General features: G+C 49.0%; 1 protein-coding gene across 2 annotated transcripts in view; it reads left to right on the plus strand.

The window, feature by feature from the left end:
• Window positions 1-12,013, plus strand: part of ATP2A2 (ATPase sarcoplasmic/endoplasmic reticulum Ca2+ transporting 2) — a 60,127-nt gene extending 48,114 nt beyond the window's left edge. The window contains exons 10-21 of one of the 2 annotated variants that reach the window (XM_044673453.1): window positions 1,465-1,567; window positions 2,182-2,313; window positions 2,408-2,530; window positions 2,647-2,865; window positions 3,631-3,966; window positions 4,937-5,157; window positions 5,496-5,698; window positions 7,193-7,278; window positions 7,369-7,502; window positions 8,111-8,228; window positions 8,318-8,438; window positions 11,182-12,013. In XM_044673453.1, the coding sequence (XP_044529388.1) occupies window positions 1,465-1,567; window positions 2,182-2,313; window positions 2,408-2,530; window positions 2,647-2,865; window positions 3,631-3,966; window positions 4,937-5,157; window positions 5,496-5,698; window positions 7,193-7,278; window positions 7,369-7,502; window positions 8,111-8,228; window positions 8,318-8,438; window positions 11,182-11,195 (1,810 nt within the window). In that variant the 3' untranslated portion in view covers window positions 11,196-12,013. Of the gene's footprint in view, window positions 1-1,464; window positions 1,568-2,181; window positions 2,314-2,407; window positions 2,531-2,646; window positions 2,866-3,630; window positions 3,967-4,936; window positions 5,158-5,495; window positions 5,699-7,192; window positions 7,279-7,368; window positions 7,503-8,110; window positions 8,229-8,317; window positions 9,413-11,181 lie in introns of those variants that run through there. The other variant, XM_044673446.1, reaches the window with a different exon arrangement.
• Window positions 12,014-14,540: the final 2,527 nt, after the last annotated feature.

The raw sequence follows: 14,540 nt of genomic DNA on the forward strand, positions 1-14,540 counted from the left end.
GAGATATACAAAACACATTTCTGTATTAGTCATGCTATAAAAGAACATACAGACTCTCCCTCTTTTCCCCCAACACCCTCGAAATGAAAAAAAAGGGGGGAAAAATTTAAACTTTTAAAGTATGCTTCAGTCTGCATTCAGTCTCCATCAGTTCCTTCTCTGGAGGTGGGATAGCATTTTTCATCATGACTTCTTGGGGATTGTCTTAGATCATTGTATTGCTAAAAATAAGTAAGTCATTTATAGTCTGTTATAGTCTAGTATTGCTATTACTGTGTATAATATTCTTCTGGTTCTGCTTACTTCATTTTGCATCAGTTCATGTAGGTCTAGATTTTTCCAAAATTGTCCTCTTCATGATTTCTTAACACAATAGTGTCCCATAACTATCATACCACAACTTTTTCAGCCATTCTCCAGTTGATGGGCATCCCCTCAGGTTCCAATTCTTTGCCACCACAAAAAAAGCCCCGTAAATATTTTTGTACAAGTAGGTCCCTTTCCCTTTTTTAAATCTCTTTTGGGATACGGACCTAATAAATGGTATTACTGGGTCAAAAGATATGCACAATTTTAAAGCCCTCGATGTAGTTCCAAATTGCTCTCCAGAATAATTGGATCAGTTCACAGCTCCACCAACCATGTAATAGTGTCCTAATTTTCCCACATCCCCTTCAGCATTCATGATTTTCCTTTTCTGTTATATTAGCCAGTTTGATAGGCATTGGGGGAGTGGGAGTGTAGCTCAGAGTTGTTTTCACATTTTTCTAGTAAATGTCTTAGAGCAATTATGCAATTTCTTTAGCATTACAGGGAATCCTACTGGCAAATACTTTCTAACACTTTTAACAGCTAGGGAACAGTACTTTATTGATCATGTGGCACTTCACCATGGAAAAGAGCCCTGGCTTTGAAGTCCCGTAATTCTCTATGTGACTTTGAGCAAGTCACTTAGTGTTTATTTTCTCAACTGTCAAGTAATAGGGGTTAGGTCAGATGATCTCTTCAATATCCTCTGACTTTGGTGAATTCTATGATTTAAAAAAACAAAAAACTAGGCAACCTGTTGAATTTCATCTTTGACAAAGCCAGTGGCAAGGTCTCAGAGGAGTCATGGTGAGGGAGACGAGAAAAAAATGGTAGGTTAATTGTCAGTTCTCTCTGTCCACCCCTAGATGTTTCCTGCTCTCCAGATTTGTCATATGACCATAATATTTGAGCTTGGGGACTTAATCTTCGAGTACAGATATAGCATTAGACTTTAAGTGGGGGGGGACAAGTAAAATGAGAGAACCCCCATTTTAATAGGATGTCCTCTTTTCAGTTAGTTCGGTGTCATCACTCTGGTCATCTTGGAGTAAGATATGTCATTAAAACCGAAATGGAATTAAGAAGGAAATCTTGAGCATGGAACCCAATCCTTCAGAAGTGATGGGCTTTGAGCTTGTTATCTTCCTTTGACAGGCATAAAGATGATAAACAAGTGAAGTGTCATCAGTATGATGGACTTGTAGAACTGGCCACAATCTGTGCCCTTTGCAATGACTCTGCTTTGGACTACAATGAGGTGAGTGTCACCTGCCTGCCCCTGATGCCATTATTTTAAACTTCTTTTTCTTGAAGAGCGTGTTGTGGGTGGTCTTAGAAACTAGCTTCCTTAGAATCCAAACCTCCTTTGGGTTAAGTTGGGCCATATGCACACACCTAACTATTAATTTTGGAAAAGGCCTTCCAGAGAATGCCTCATGTTTCATCTTGCTTTTGAATTGACTGAATTATATCTTAAGAGAAAACAAATTGAGACTCTTAACATTTCTCTACGATGAAGGTCTTAACCACAAAACTTTGTCAATGTAAAACTGATTTTGAAAATGTTGGTCTCTTCCTACCCCCAATCCTCCCCAATTCAGTTTCTTTAAAATATCCAATGAATCCCTTTGGTTTGTTCCCTTAGAAGGGAGTGATTGAGTTAAAAGAAGTTCTGGACATAGTGGCAGTTTTAAGGGTATTTATCAAAACCCAAATTCGATTTATCAGTGAGTCTTGAGAAGAGAAAGCAGAGCTTATCCAGATAAGCATCCTGCTCTAGGATGGTGGGTGGGTGATTAGAGTGATCTTGGTAATGACTCCATCTTTTTCTCTTATCAAACCCTCCCCACTTCATCTTTCTTTAAAATAAAGGCAAAAGGAGTGTATGAAAAAGTTGGGGAGGCTACAGAGACAGCCCTCACTTGTCTGGTCGAGAAGATGAATGTCTTTGACACGGAGCTCAAAGGCCTCTCCAGGATTGAACGTGCCAATGCCTGTAACTCGGTCAGTCCTCAATGCTGGTGCAACAATGATGGGGGGTCCTAGAGATGTTCAGTCTCATCTCATGATGTCTTGCTGCTTTTGGTCCTTCTTTTAGGTTATAAAACAGTTGATGAAGAAAGAATTCACCCTTGAATTTTCCAGAGATAGAAAATCAATGTCTGTGTATTGTACACCAAATAAACCGAGCCGGACATCAATGAGCAAGATGTTTGTTAAGGCAAGTGCCAAGGAGGAATGAGCTTTGAGCCTTAATTCAGACCAAGATGATTGCTCACTTAATTTTGGTGTGGTGGTATTAAGATGACCTAACTTCACATGCCATCCTTTACCTAGGGAGCCCCTGAAGGCGTCATCGACAGGTGTACACACATTCGCGTTGGGAGTACCAAAGTGCCCATGACCCCTGGGGTCAAGCAGAAGATCATGACAGTCATTAGGGAATGGGGCACTGGCAGAGATACCCTGCGCTGCTTAGCGCTGGCCACTCATGACAATCCTCCCAGAAGAGAAGAGATGAATCTGGAGGACTCGGCCAACTTTATTAAATATGAGGTTAGCTAATGAAAAGTTTCTTCATCTACCGCCTTCAGATCATTGTGTTGAAATGACTTTTTCTCCAGCTCAAGGGTCAAATGACTCTTCCTTTCCTCAAGAAGGAGATGATATGGCTCTCCTTTCCCCAGAGGCTACTTGGTTGTGTCATAGCTCAGTCAGGGCCAACTGCCCCCAACATGGCTATAGAGACTTGTAAACATCCTGCTTCTTCTGTCAGAGTAATGGGCTGGATCAGGCCTAAACTAGGTTTATTACTGGGTCACATGGTGAATAGCTGGCCATACTTGGGTAAATAAGGGTGTTTCCCGTAAAAGATGAAGTCAGCATGCAAATGTTCTTGCTGCCTTGATTTCAAATTCACATGGATCGTGAGTAAAGATTGAGCCCTGTTCCCTGGTTTTCATTTATCTGGTAGGAGGGGAGGTGGGCTTCTCATTGAAAATCTTGTGCCTGTCTTCACCATTGGTCATCTGCAGACTCTCTTAGTTCTGAAAATGCTAGCGTTTTCAAGTTCAATAAGTCTTATGGTGAGTTTCTTGTCCCATTTCATAGTATAGAGAAGGCACTAGAGGAAATTAGTGACCTGGATGTTGTTGCTTAGAATCCTGTGTCACATTCTTTGGAATTGTTTACATACAGACTGAAACTGCAATATTTGGGAGTGAGGGAATGGGGTGTGGGTGAGTGCAGGAGCACAGCATACAAATAAAGCCCTGTTATGGTGCTGCTAGAACATAGCTTAGATTGTCTCATCCTTTCCAGACCAATCTGACTTTTGTTGGCTGTGTGGGCATGCTTGACCCTCCAAGAACTGAAGTGGCCTCATCGATAAAACTCTGTCGGCAAGCTGGCATCCGAGTCATCATGATCACTGGCGACAATAAGGGCACAGCCGTGGCCATCTGTCGTCGGATTGGCATCTTTGGGAATGAGGAAGATGTCACTGCCAAGGCTTTCACAGGCCGGGAGTTTGATGAACTGAGTCCTTCTGCCCAGAGGGACGCCTGCCTCAATGCTCGCTGCTTTGCCAGAGTGGAGCCTTCCCACAAGTCCAAGATTGTGGAATTTCTGCAATCGTTTGATGAGATTACAGCTATGGTGAGTCCATGAGAAGCTCTCTCACACAGAAACCAGCACCTCTGAGTCAGAGGATTTTAGTAAAGGGGTTAAACCCTGTTCCCTTTGAGGGTCTGCTCATTATTCTAAATATATTAATTAATCACCACATAGCAAGACAATGACAGCTTATCCTAGGACACAGCTAAGCTGTTAAAAGAGAAATCATTCTTATCAGAGTTTCTTCTCATTCTTGTGCCCAAACCACACTTTCTCATTTCTTTATTAGGAGGTTAATATTGTGGGATCATCTTAAATGTTTTTTTACATGCCTATTTGACTGAATGGAGTCTCCAGAGTTAGTCTAAGAGCCTACTATGTGCTAGGCACGAGCTCAGCACTGGGGATAAAAAACAAGGAAATTCTTTCCCATCAAGGAGTTTACAATCTTAACAGAGGAGGGAAACAAAAAGGAAGCTAAAAGGTGAAGACACCTACTGCAGAGGGATGATGGAGAAGACCAAAAATGACATTGAAGCCATGTCACTGGTGGGAAATGGGGGAGCGAAGTCTGTGCCAAGCCTCGTTCTTAGAGCCTTGGGGCCTACAGCCCTGCTCCTGAATTAGATGGGAGGGCCATCTTGCAGGATAACAAAATTTCCCAATGAGGAGTTTCCTGGGGAAGGAAGGCAGGTGGGCATGAGGGAGAGAAATCTGTATGCCATATGGCTGGTGGGAAATGAGACCCAGTTCTCTTTTGTTTCCTACTATAATGACTCAAGTTGTTTGGCGTCTGGGTGTGAATCAAAAAGGGTCATTTTACCTAGTGGAATTAAGGGTCTGGACATGCAGGTCCCGGTTCTGTCACTTCCCAGGTCATAGGGGGAGGGCAGGATGCCTCTTAGGCCTTTTGTCTTTTTCCATAAAAGAAGGGAGGTGGCAGGGCTGTGGCAGTATAGACTAGGGCATTGTCTGATTCACTAATGGTGCTCTCCAATTAACTACCCCTCAGACTGGGGATGGTGTCAATGATGCTCCAGCCTTGAAGAAATCAGAGATTGGTATTGCCATGGGCTCTGGGACTGCAGTGGCAAAAACTGCTTCAGAGATGGTGCTGGCAGATGACAACTTCTCAACCATCGTGGCAGCCGTCGAGGAAGGACGCGCCATCTACAACAACATGAAGCAGTTCATTCGCTACCTCATCTCTTCCAATGTGGGGGAAGTCGTATGGTAAGTGTCCAGGCTGCAGCCATGGCTATGGTATGTGGGTCAGGGGGTCGGAGCTGCTGAAAGTAATTGTAATAATAATGAGCTTTGTGGAGGAAAGTGAAGCGGGGCCCAGAGAGGAGGGATGGGAAGGGCCCTGTGAAGGCCACAACAGTGAAGGTTAATTCTATAAAAATTAATCCTTATCTTTGTGTGTAACAGAAAAATTGTATACTGGCTAGAGAACAAATTTGTGTCTTGTTTCCACCTCAGTCTCAAAGGATTCCCTTTCTTTTATTGAAAATTGTGGCCCATAGTAATAGCCTCAATAAGTGTGTCCTTTTCTTTTTCTCCTCGGGTAGTATTTTCCTGACTGCTGCTCTAGGTTTTCCTGAGGCTCTAATCCCTGTCCAGCTTTTATGGGTAAATCTGGTGACAGACGGCCTTCCAGCCACAGCTTTGGGATTCAACCCCCCTGACTTGGACATCATGAACAAGCCTCCCCGAAATCCCAAAGAGCCCCTCATCAGCGGTTGGCTCTTCTTCCGTTACCTCGCCATTGGATGTGAGTCTGCCTAGGGCAGCATTTCTTCTTTTTTAGATTTCTTGTTGAACTTTCATACTGCTTAGCTAACAAGATGAGTAAATGCCATAGTCACCAATAAGGGGTGCTAAAAAGGTTTTTGTTGGCTTGCTGTGAAGGGGCCTGTGTGCAAATAGGACTGCAGACTCTGAATGATCTAACCACTCGCCCCTAACATACACACTTGATTTTTGACTAGTGAATGGAGCAAGAGAAGGAAGGGTTCCCAGACTCGCCACTTACCTGCATCTCAGGTCAGGGGACTCAAGCCAACTCTCATAACTAGGGGCCCCTTCCAGGGGTTGTACCAATCCTAGTTACTTGTTAACACACCTTGTCTAAAAGCCATCACAAATTGAGGCTAGGAAGGGACTTCCCCTTGGAAAACCAGAAGATGGTAGTGGTTCTCAGAGCACCATTTAAACTGTTCCTGGGTGTAAGGGGGGGGGGGGGGGGGTTTTATGATTTCAATATATTAAAAGATGGTCGCCAGAGGATTGAACTATTATCAATCCTTAATTAAGAATAATCTCAAGTCAAAATTGACTTTTATGGAAGTTTATTTACAATTAGAAAGGTTGAAGGTAGGGAAATTGAGAGAGAAACTCTGGCCTGGACCAGAGGCCTGAACCAGGTAAGAATTTAGAGGCCCCAGCTGAGGGGTACAGAGGTGAATTAAACAAGGCTTCTAGCCACAAGGCCTTTTTACAATTAGAGAGGCAAGAGAGACCTCCCTGAGGGTAGAGTCTCCAGAAGAGAGAGTCAGCCTAACTTAGCCACGTGACAATTCAAAGGGAAGCAGTCTGAGGTCTCACCAAAGATCCTTCCACACCAAGTTCAAAGAGCCAACTCCCCTCCACAAGAAGTTACCATCATATTTAAAGATAGATAGCATCTTTCATCACATCTTGCATCCACCTCCAGTTTGCATGTCCAATCACAATAGACGATTCTCATACTACTGCCTACAGGGTGGTCAGTTGATTCTCTGATTCGTCACCCACTCTAGCACACGTGGGTTATGGGCCTCCCAGAATTAGAGGTGCTCTCACCTTTGGTGATTAAATCTAAAGATGGGCAGTGTAGACTTAATCTAATTATCACAATCCCCCCTGTGATCATTTGGGAGATTTTTATGGAAGTTTATTTACATGGGTAGGTTGAACATTTTCCTTGTACTCTTTATTCTTCTAGGTTTTTTTTATTAGAAAATTCTTTCTTCATTGATAGTACAGAAGTAGACTTGAGGGCAGGCTCTGCTTCCCTACCCTGAGTGCCAAGAACCTTGCTGATTTGCTGCTGTGCTGGCTGCCTTGGAGCTTATTCCCAGAAGTAGAAGGGCAGTTGGGGGATTCTGAGGCATCTTCCATGGCTCTTAGCCCTGGACGGTGCATCCCTTGATTGCTCTTCTCCTGAACTCCCCAAAGAAGGGCTGAGTTTCCCTCATGTGCACCCTTTGTTCTCTTTGTGTCTCAGGTTATGTTGGAGCTGCAACTGTGGGGGCAGCTGCTTGGTGGTTCATTGCTGCTGATGGGGGTCCAAGGATTACCTTCTACCAGCTGGTATGGTGCCATCTGGGGGGCTGAGGGACGGCAGACAGGTGGGGAGGGCAGCCGAAATGCCCAGAGTGACCCTGCCCTCTTGTGTTGCAGAGTCACTTCCTGCAGTGTAAAGAGGATAACCCGGACTTTGAGGGTGTGGACTGTGCCATCTTTGAGTCCCCGTACCCCATGACGATGGCGCTCTCCGTGCTGGTGACAATCGAGATGTGCAATGCTCTCAACAGGTGAGTCTGGTGGCTGACGAGCCACCCCTCGGGCATTTATCACCGTCACCTGAGGACGGTGGTTTTTTCCATGGTTGAGCTTGTGTTTCATCAGATTCATTTTCTGCTCATTTAAACCATTACAGCTCCTCACATTTTTAGAGCACTTTAGTTTACCAAATAGTTTCCCTGGAAACCATGTGAGTGTGCAGGGTCTTTGAGAAATGGCGACCCGTTTTACCTGAGAATAACCAGGTGGTCCTGAACTGCAAATTCACCTTTATTGAGACCAGGAAATCCTGAGAGCTGAACCTCAGAAAGTTTTCTTATTAAAAAAAATAGCTTGTTGGGACAGTAACTAGTTATTATCCAATTGAAATGGAAATTTCTGAGTCTTATGTTAAGAGCAAAGTGGAGACTGCTGAAATGGGAAGTGTGCCTGGGGCCCCGGAGGAGCAGCCCTCCCGGGGGAGGATGCGTCAAGGCAGGGCTTGGGTCGGGAGCCGTACGAAGATGGTGTCTGGGGGATGCTGTCCGAACGGCCCAGCTGTGGGGGGCTTTGGGCAGTTGTCTTCCTTCAGTGCACCCAGACCACGCGGGTGAGCGTGCTCTCAATGTCTCCACCACAGCTTATCAGAAAACCAGTCCTTGCTGAGGATGCCACCTTGGGAGAACATCTGGCTGGTGGGCTCCATCTGCCTCTCCATGTCCCTCCACTTCCTGATCCTCTACGTGGAGCCCCTGCCGGTGAGTCCTCGCCTCCCTCCCTGCCCTCCACCTCCTGCCTAGTGGTCGAGGCCCGCCATGACCCTCTGCCTGCTCTCTCCTTCCCTCAGCTCATCTTCCAGATCACGCCTCTGAACGTGACCCAGTGGCTCATGGTGCTCAAGATCTCCCTGCCCGTGATCCTCATGGATGAGACGCTGAAATTTGTGGCCCGAAACTACCTGGAACCTGGTAAAGAGTGTGTGCAGCCCACCGCCAAACCGTGTTCTTTCCCAGCCTGCACCGAAGGGATTTCCTGGCCGTTTGTGCTGATCATTATGCCCCTGGTTATCTGGCTTTATAGCACAGACACTAACTTTAGTGACATGTTCTGGTCTTGACTGTTGTAGTTTTACATAAAAGATGTTTAACTTAATCAATTAATTTTTTTTTATTGTTTAAAGCAACTGTCTATTTCTGCTGAATTTTCCCATGAACATGTTTGCTGGTGAAGGAGGTTTCATACTCTAGGTTTTGTTTTGCTTTTTCTGACTCCAGTGGGGCAAGATTTTCCTTTTTTATACACATAATTAAAGTGTCCATTGACATGTACAGAGAACTAACACTATTTTATGCAAATATTTTTTTGTAGATGAAAAAGCATGTACAGTGTTCTGTCTCATAGTCTCATCCTTGTATAAAGAAATCGTTGAGCCAGCAGACATTGTCAGCAAATTAATTGGCGGCAGATTTTAGGGAATGAATGTGTGTGGTTTTTTCTAAAACTAAGTAGCATGTATTGTCTTCTGCATGATCACCTGGATTTAATTTGATGTCACAGTCTAATTTTTTTATTCATAAGCCAATTTTTCTGCACTGAGCAGAGTACCTGCTACCTCAGTCAGTATTTTTTGGTTTGCCGCCCTGCCCGCCCCTCACCGTCAGCACCCTCCCCTCCCCTCCCCTCCCTCTTGGCTTCTTGGTTCTCGGATGCCGATGGTTTTGTTTACACCCGTCTCAATGAGAGGTAGGCCTATTCTCGCTTGTGCAGAAAACATTGTTCCAGATTCAATCTCCTGGACTCATTTCCCCCCACGTAGTTTTTAAGGTTATTTATTTAAATGTCTAATGTATTTTCTTGTAACAGACATTGTTTTGCCAATGTTGCCCACTTCAGCGGCACTTCATCTAGTTTTAAAATAAATAAATAAAACCTTTTAAATGGACAGAGGAAAAGACCTGTCTCGTTTTAACTCTTAAAGTGGCTTAAGCCGAGTTGGGACTCCTTATTAATCAATCAGATAAAGCCTGTTCAGTTTTCCTTCAAGGCCTTAGAGCAGAGCCTTGCTGTCGTGATGGAGAGAGGCCGATGCCCAGCCCAATGAGGCAGCGGGAGGGCGCCCGCGGGGATCTGCCGGATCTGCCCGGTGCCGGTTCCCCTGCTGGCCAGGCTGAGCCCGATAGAGAGACGGAAATCGGCTCCGGTGGTGGGCGGGTGGGTGTGTGCGTGTGTGCGTGCGTGTTTTGTAAAATCTGTAAATAGCCCATGACCAAATGGACGTATTGTATAGAGCGATTTTTATTTGAATGTGGCACTAACCCCACCATCATTATTCTGGTCAATGTTTGCGCATGTTTTCAAGTTCAGTCCGATACCAACAACATTTAAGTCATTAACTGTCCTAACTGTGGTGTTTTTCTCCAATGCCTTCCAACATTCATCAACTAAAGTGAGTATTTTTTTTATTGTTAACCAGGGGTGACTTTGCTTTTAAAAAAAAATAGCATCTACTAGCCGCTGTTACTGAACCCGCGAGGGCTTTCTGGGTCCCGTGCTCTGGCCATGGGAGCCGTCAGAGGGCAGCCCGGCCACAGGCCAAAGACAGTTGCTCCTGAGTCAGCACATCCCTAGCGTGGTTATTTTAGGGGGTCCATGTTAGCAGCCCCCCCCTTGTCGAGCGACTTCTGGGTCATGTCCTGGCATTTCAGCTCTAGCTCAGTTTTTGTTTTTAAGCCAAACCCAACTGAGTCCGTGGCCAGTCGTGCCTTTGGCTGGTGCGTTGTGGAGGAAGTGAAGCCCTTACCAAGGGTGAGGGATAACGGGATAAGAGAGGAGGTTCTGCCCCAGGTTCCCTCTGGGTCCGCTGAGGTCCAGTAAGAAAGTGCCGCTGCAGCCCTCAGAGCCACTTTCTCGGCAGCCTTTGGTCAGAGAAAACGCTTCCACTGGACCAGCGTCCCCAGCCTCCTTCCTGCGTCTGTCCATGGAAGGGGGAGGGTCTTCGAGGTCATGGGGATCCCCAAGAGATCTTGGGACTGGAACGCTTTTTAGGAGGGGGTCCCGGGCTTCTTCCATTTTTCTTTTAACTCCCTGTATGAGTTTGTGTTTCCGTCTCGAAGGTCAGGGAGGGCTTTCCCTGCTGAGCTCTCCTTCAAAGGGAGAAGCCATAGAAGGCGGAGGCCAGGGGAGGGGGCGCGGCTGCTGGTGGCTCTAGTCCCCCATGAGGCTCCGCAGGGCCGCCTCTGGGTTTGCCGTCAAGCTCCCGGAGGCCCCCCGACGCCAGGCTTCCCCCAATCCTGCGAGGATGAACTCGTCTCTGGCTGCCCTCTGGGTTACCGTGAAGGCATTTTCTCCTGCGCTAGGCCGTGGCCCTGGCGGGGGGCGGGGCGGCCGGGGCGGGCCAGCGCTTGTCTTCACCGCTCACTGCTGACGTGCACGTCTAACCATTAACTGCTCCTTCCTGTGTGCTGGTTTTTCACGGCCACTAACCCTCTCTTGGGGCCTGTTTTCTAACCGCATCCAGCCTGGGGCCGGCCAGGGCCATCACCTCAGAAGCACTAGCGTAGTCTGGGTTCCGCCTCGGCCCAGCCGAGGGCCGGAAAGAGCCCCCTTTGCCGCGTCTCTCTCTGTCACTGGATCTTTTCGTTTTTGTCGTAAGAGTAACTTCTTCCTCCCCGTTTTCCTACCAGGCTGATTTCCTCTCTCTTTCCTTTTCAGCAATACTGGAGTAACCCGCTTCCTAAGCCATTTTGCAGAAGTGTGAGGTTGTTTTGTTGCGTGCATGTGCGTTTTTTAGCAACATCTACCAGCCCTCTGCATGTGTGATGTTGGAAAAAAAACCAAAAAAAAGGAAAAAAAAATCCTCTCGAGTTCATTGTGTGTGATGTGGAGGACCCGTGTTACCGATGGGGTTTCACTTTTTAAAAATGAAATAATCCTTTACAAACGTGCAATCTAGCTTAACCAACCCGAAAGCCCGCCAGGGAAGTTTGGTTCTGTGCTTGTACGGAGATTCGGTTCTTGGAAAACTTCAGCCGCCCAAGAATTAGGAAGGAAGGAAGGAAGGAAGGAGGAAGCGGCAGCCGAGTTTCCGTCCTCTCCTGGGCTCCAAGGCCGTAGCTTCTATACTGTACAAATACTCGCCTGTAATGCATGCCTTGTGTTGGAAGTAGCCACCCTGCGTGCGGCCGCATCCAGCGCGCTTCTCCATGGACTCGTGGAAAACGCTGCAGAGGGTGAATGTCCAGAGACCCAGCCGGCCCTCCCGTCAGCCCCCAGCTTTGTGGTTGTTTTTTCATGTGTGCAAACAACTCTTTTGCACTGTAATCATGTAACTTATTTAAGAAAATCAAAGCAGTAGACAGATGTTGGTGCAATAATACAAATATCGTGATGCGTTATCTTCATCCTAATGCTCAAAGTCAACTTTGGACACAAACGCATGTGACGTTAGACTGTAAATAAAGATGAGTTGTTGATTTCTGTGCTCAGAACAATGAACATCACAGCCATTATGGTTTCAGGTAAATAAATTTATTCTACAATACAACCGTGGGGTGTTCTTGGATGCACTGTTTTCGGGGAGCCCCAAAGCTCTGCTGTCTGGGCTTGAAAGGTTTCCCTTCTCGTCCTCGTGGACCCAGACCTGAAGCCCGTCCTTCGGATGGTGACCGCGATCCAGCGTCCGTATTTCCACTAAAGAGCCCTTTCTGCCTGCGCCTGCCCCGGGAGGTGGCACGAGTCGGGCCGCCGTGTGCCTGGCCCACCTGGGAAACACAGCAGCAGGAGGCCGGGCGAGGGGGTGAGAATGGAGGGGAAAGGGTGTGATGAGAAGGCCCGGGCGAGCCTTTCACGGGGCTCCCTCCAAGACCTCCTAACGCCTATCCGCTGCGAGCCGCTTCCTTGGGAGCCCCAGAGGGCCAGCGTCTGGGGTTCCCCAAAGCCTCCGCCAGGCAGGAGGGAGCGTCCGAGCATCTCCTTCACCATTTCCAGGGCGGAGAACGTGGGCTGGCTCAGACGCTCCGCTTCATGGGCACGGCGGGCCCTCGTGGGGCCTGATGGTACAGGGTGGCCTCATGGAGATGTTTAGATTTTTAGTTTAGGACTAAAAAAACATCCTCCGGTTCCTCTCTGGGCTCCCCGAGGCTTCGCCCACCATGGCAGTTTTCTAGGCAAATCCCCCAACCTCTTCGCCCCGCGAGGCAGGCTTCATGCTCCGCTCAGGCAGCTTTTGAATGCCCGTTTTCCAAAACGTTTATTTTTCCTTCTTGCCACCCTCCCACGGGGCTCCCCTCAGCTCTGGGTGTCTTTCCCAATGGGGTGGGCCCAGGCTGGCCCCTCCAGGGCTTCTCGTGACACCCCAAGAGCTTAGAGCAGGCCGTGCCGACGGCAGCCGCCCGTGTTTCCCAACCCATGGAACGAGGATTCCACAGGGATGTCTCACTGGTGAGAGGCACCCGGAGGTGGGGCTGATGCGTCAGCCAGCCGAACCCCAGGAAGCTTGGCCGAGCCATGCCGAGGGGCCCACACGGGGCTGCTGGGAGAGGGAGAAGGGGGTGCCCGGAAGGGGAACGGCTTTAAATGGGTGCCAGATCTTCCGAAAGGGAGTCACCATCCAGGCAGAGGCACCCCTTTACCCCAGAACCTTCCACAAGAGACGTCCTCCTGTAGGAGGGGAAAATAATTACCAAAGAGGTCAACTTGGGCACCATCCCAGCTTGGAGATGGGACGGAGTCGGGCTTCCAACCCAGCAGGGGAACCTCCACTTTCATGGAGATGCTGTGGGAGTCGAGTCCTTCCCATCATAGGAATCCCCTCCTGGTTTTTTGGGAGGTTCCGGCCCCTGGCAGCCATCCTCAAACCCCACTTTTTTTCCCTCTGGCCAGTCGGCAAGGCCCGCCCTGCCCTTCCCGGGCAGGCAGAGGCAGCCCCGACGGGCCTCCCCTCGCTTTGGCCGTTTCCCAGTTTTTCCCGGCAGCCTTGGTGAAGCAGCCGGTGCTCATCCTCAGAGCGGCGCTCCTTGGAGCCATCCAGCACGGGAGGCCGTTTACCCCTCGCCAGGCCCGGGTGGTTTGGATGAGTTGCCACTTTTTCTAGGCACCAAACGGTTCACCCATTTCCAGGACCCAACATGGAGTCCCCTTGGGAGCAGCCCCCCATGTTCTGGCCCTGAGGAGAGCATTAAGGCCTGGTTCCCTGGGCTCCCGGCTCTGGAATGCAAAGGCCACCTAGATGGACTTGGAGGGGCCCGGCTCGGGGCAGGAGTGGGAAGCCTTGGCCCAGGCCCCGCGGGGAGGGGGCTGCCAAAGACAAACCTTGCGGGTCACCCCAGGAGATGGGACCCAGAAAGGCCGGCCTCACCCGTTGGCTGCCTCAGAGTTGGGTTTCAAAGTCGGGGTTCACCAATTACCAAACCTGGGGTTCCAGGAAAGGCCCAAAACAGGCCCGGGGCGCCTTCCCAAACCCTTTCACTCGATTCTTAGAGCAAACCACCCCCCAGAGGAGAAAGGGAGGAGAGGGGGTGCAGGGGCCACGGAAAGGGGGATGTGGCCGGCAGGAAGTTACCAAGAGCCCCTGGGATGGGACCACGGCTCGACCCGCAGCCCCGCACCCCAGCTGGGGCAGAGGCCAGAATGGCCGGAGCTCGTCCACTCACGAAGGCTGCTGCGTCTCTTAAGGGCCTCCTCCGGGAGCCTGCCGGGCCTAGTCAGGAGGACCTCAGAGGCCTCGCCGGGTGACCCCAGCGGGGCGAAGTCGCTTCACCTTTGTTGGCCCGAGTTTCCTCACCTACAAAGTGGGGATCACACCGTGTGCCCCACCCCCTGCCCCAGGGTGCTTCGTCCCGCGCCTGCCACCCCTCGGACTTCAGTGGGAGACGCCCACAAGGGTCAAAAGACTTTTTTTCACTTCACACAGATCTCTCCTCCCATCCCAAGAAAAGATAGAAAGGCTGCGCCCATCGAGGCTCCCCCGTGGGCATGGCCTCTCCGGCCCTCTGGGGCCGAGCTGAAGGGAGCAGCAATGCGCGCCGGGCGGCTTCTCGGCTCCCCGACTGCTAGCCGTGCTGGGCACCTCC

This window comes from Gracilinanus agilis, chromosome 1 (genome assembly GCF_016433145.1).
Source record: "Gracilinanus agilis isolate LMUSP501 chromosome 1, AgileGrace, whole genome shotgun sequence".
NCBI classification, from domain to species: Eukaryota; Metazoa; Chordata; class Mammalia; order Didelphimorphia; family Didelphidae; genus Gracilinanus; species Gracilinanus agilis.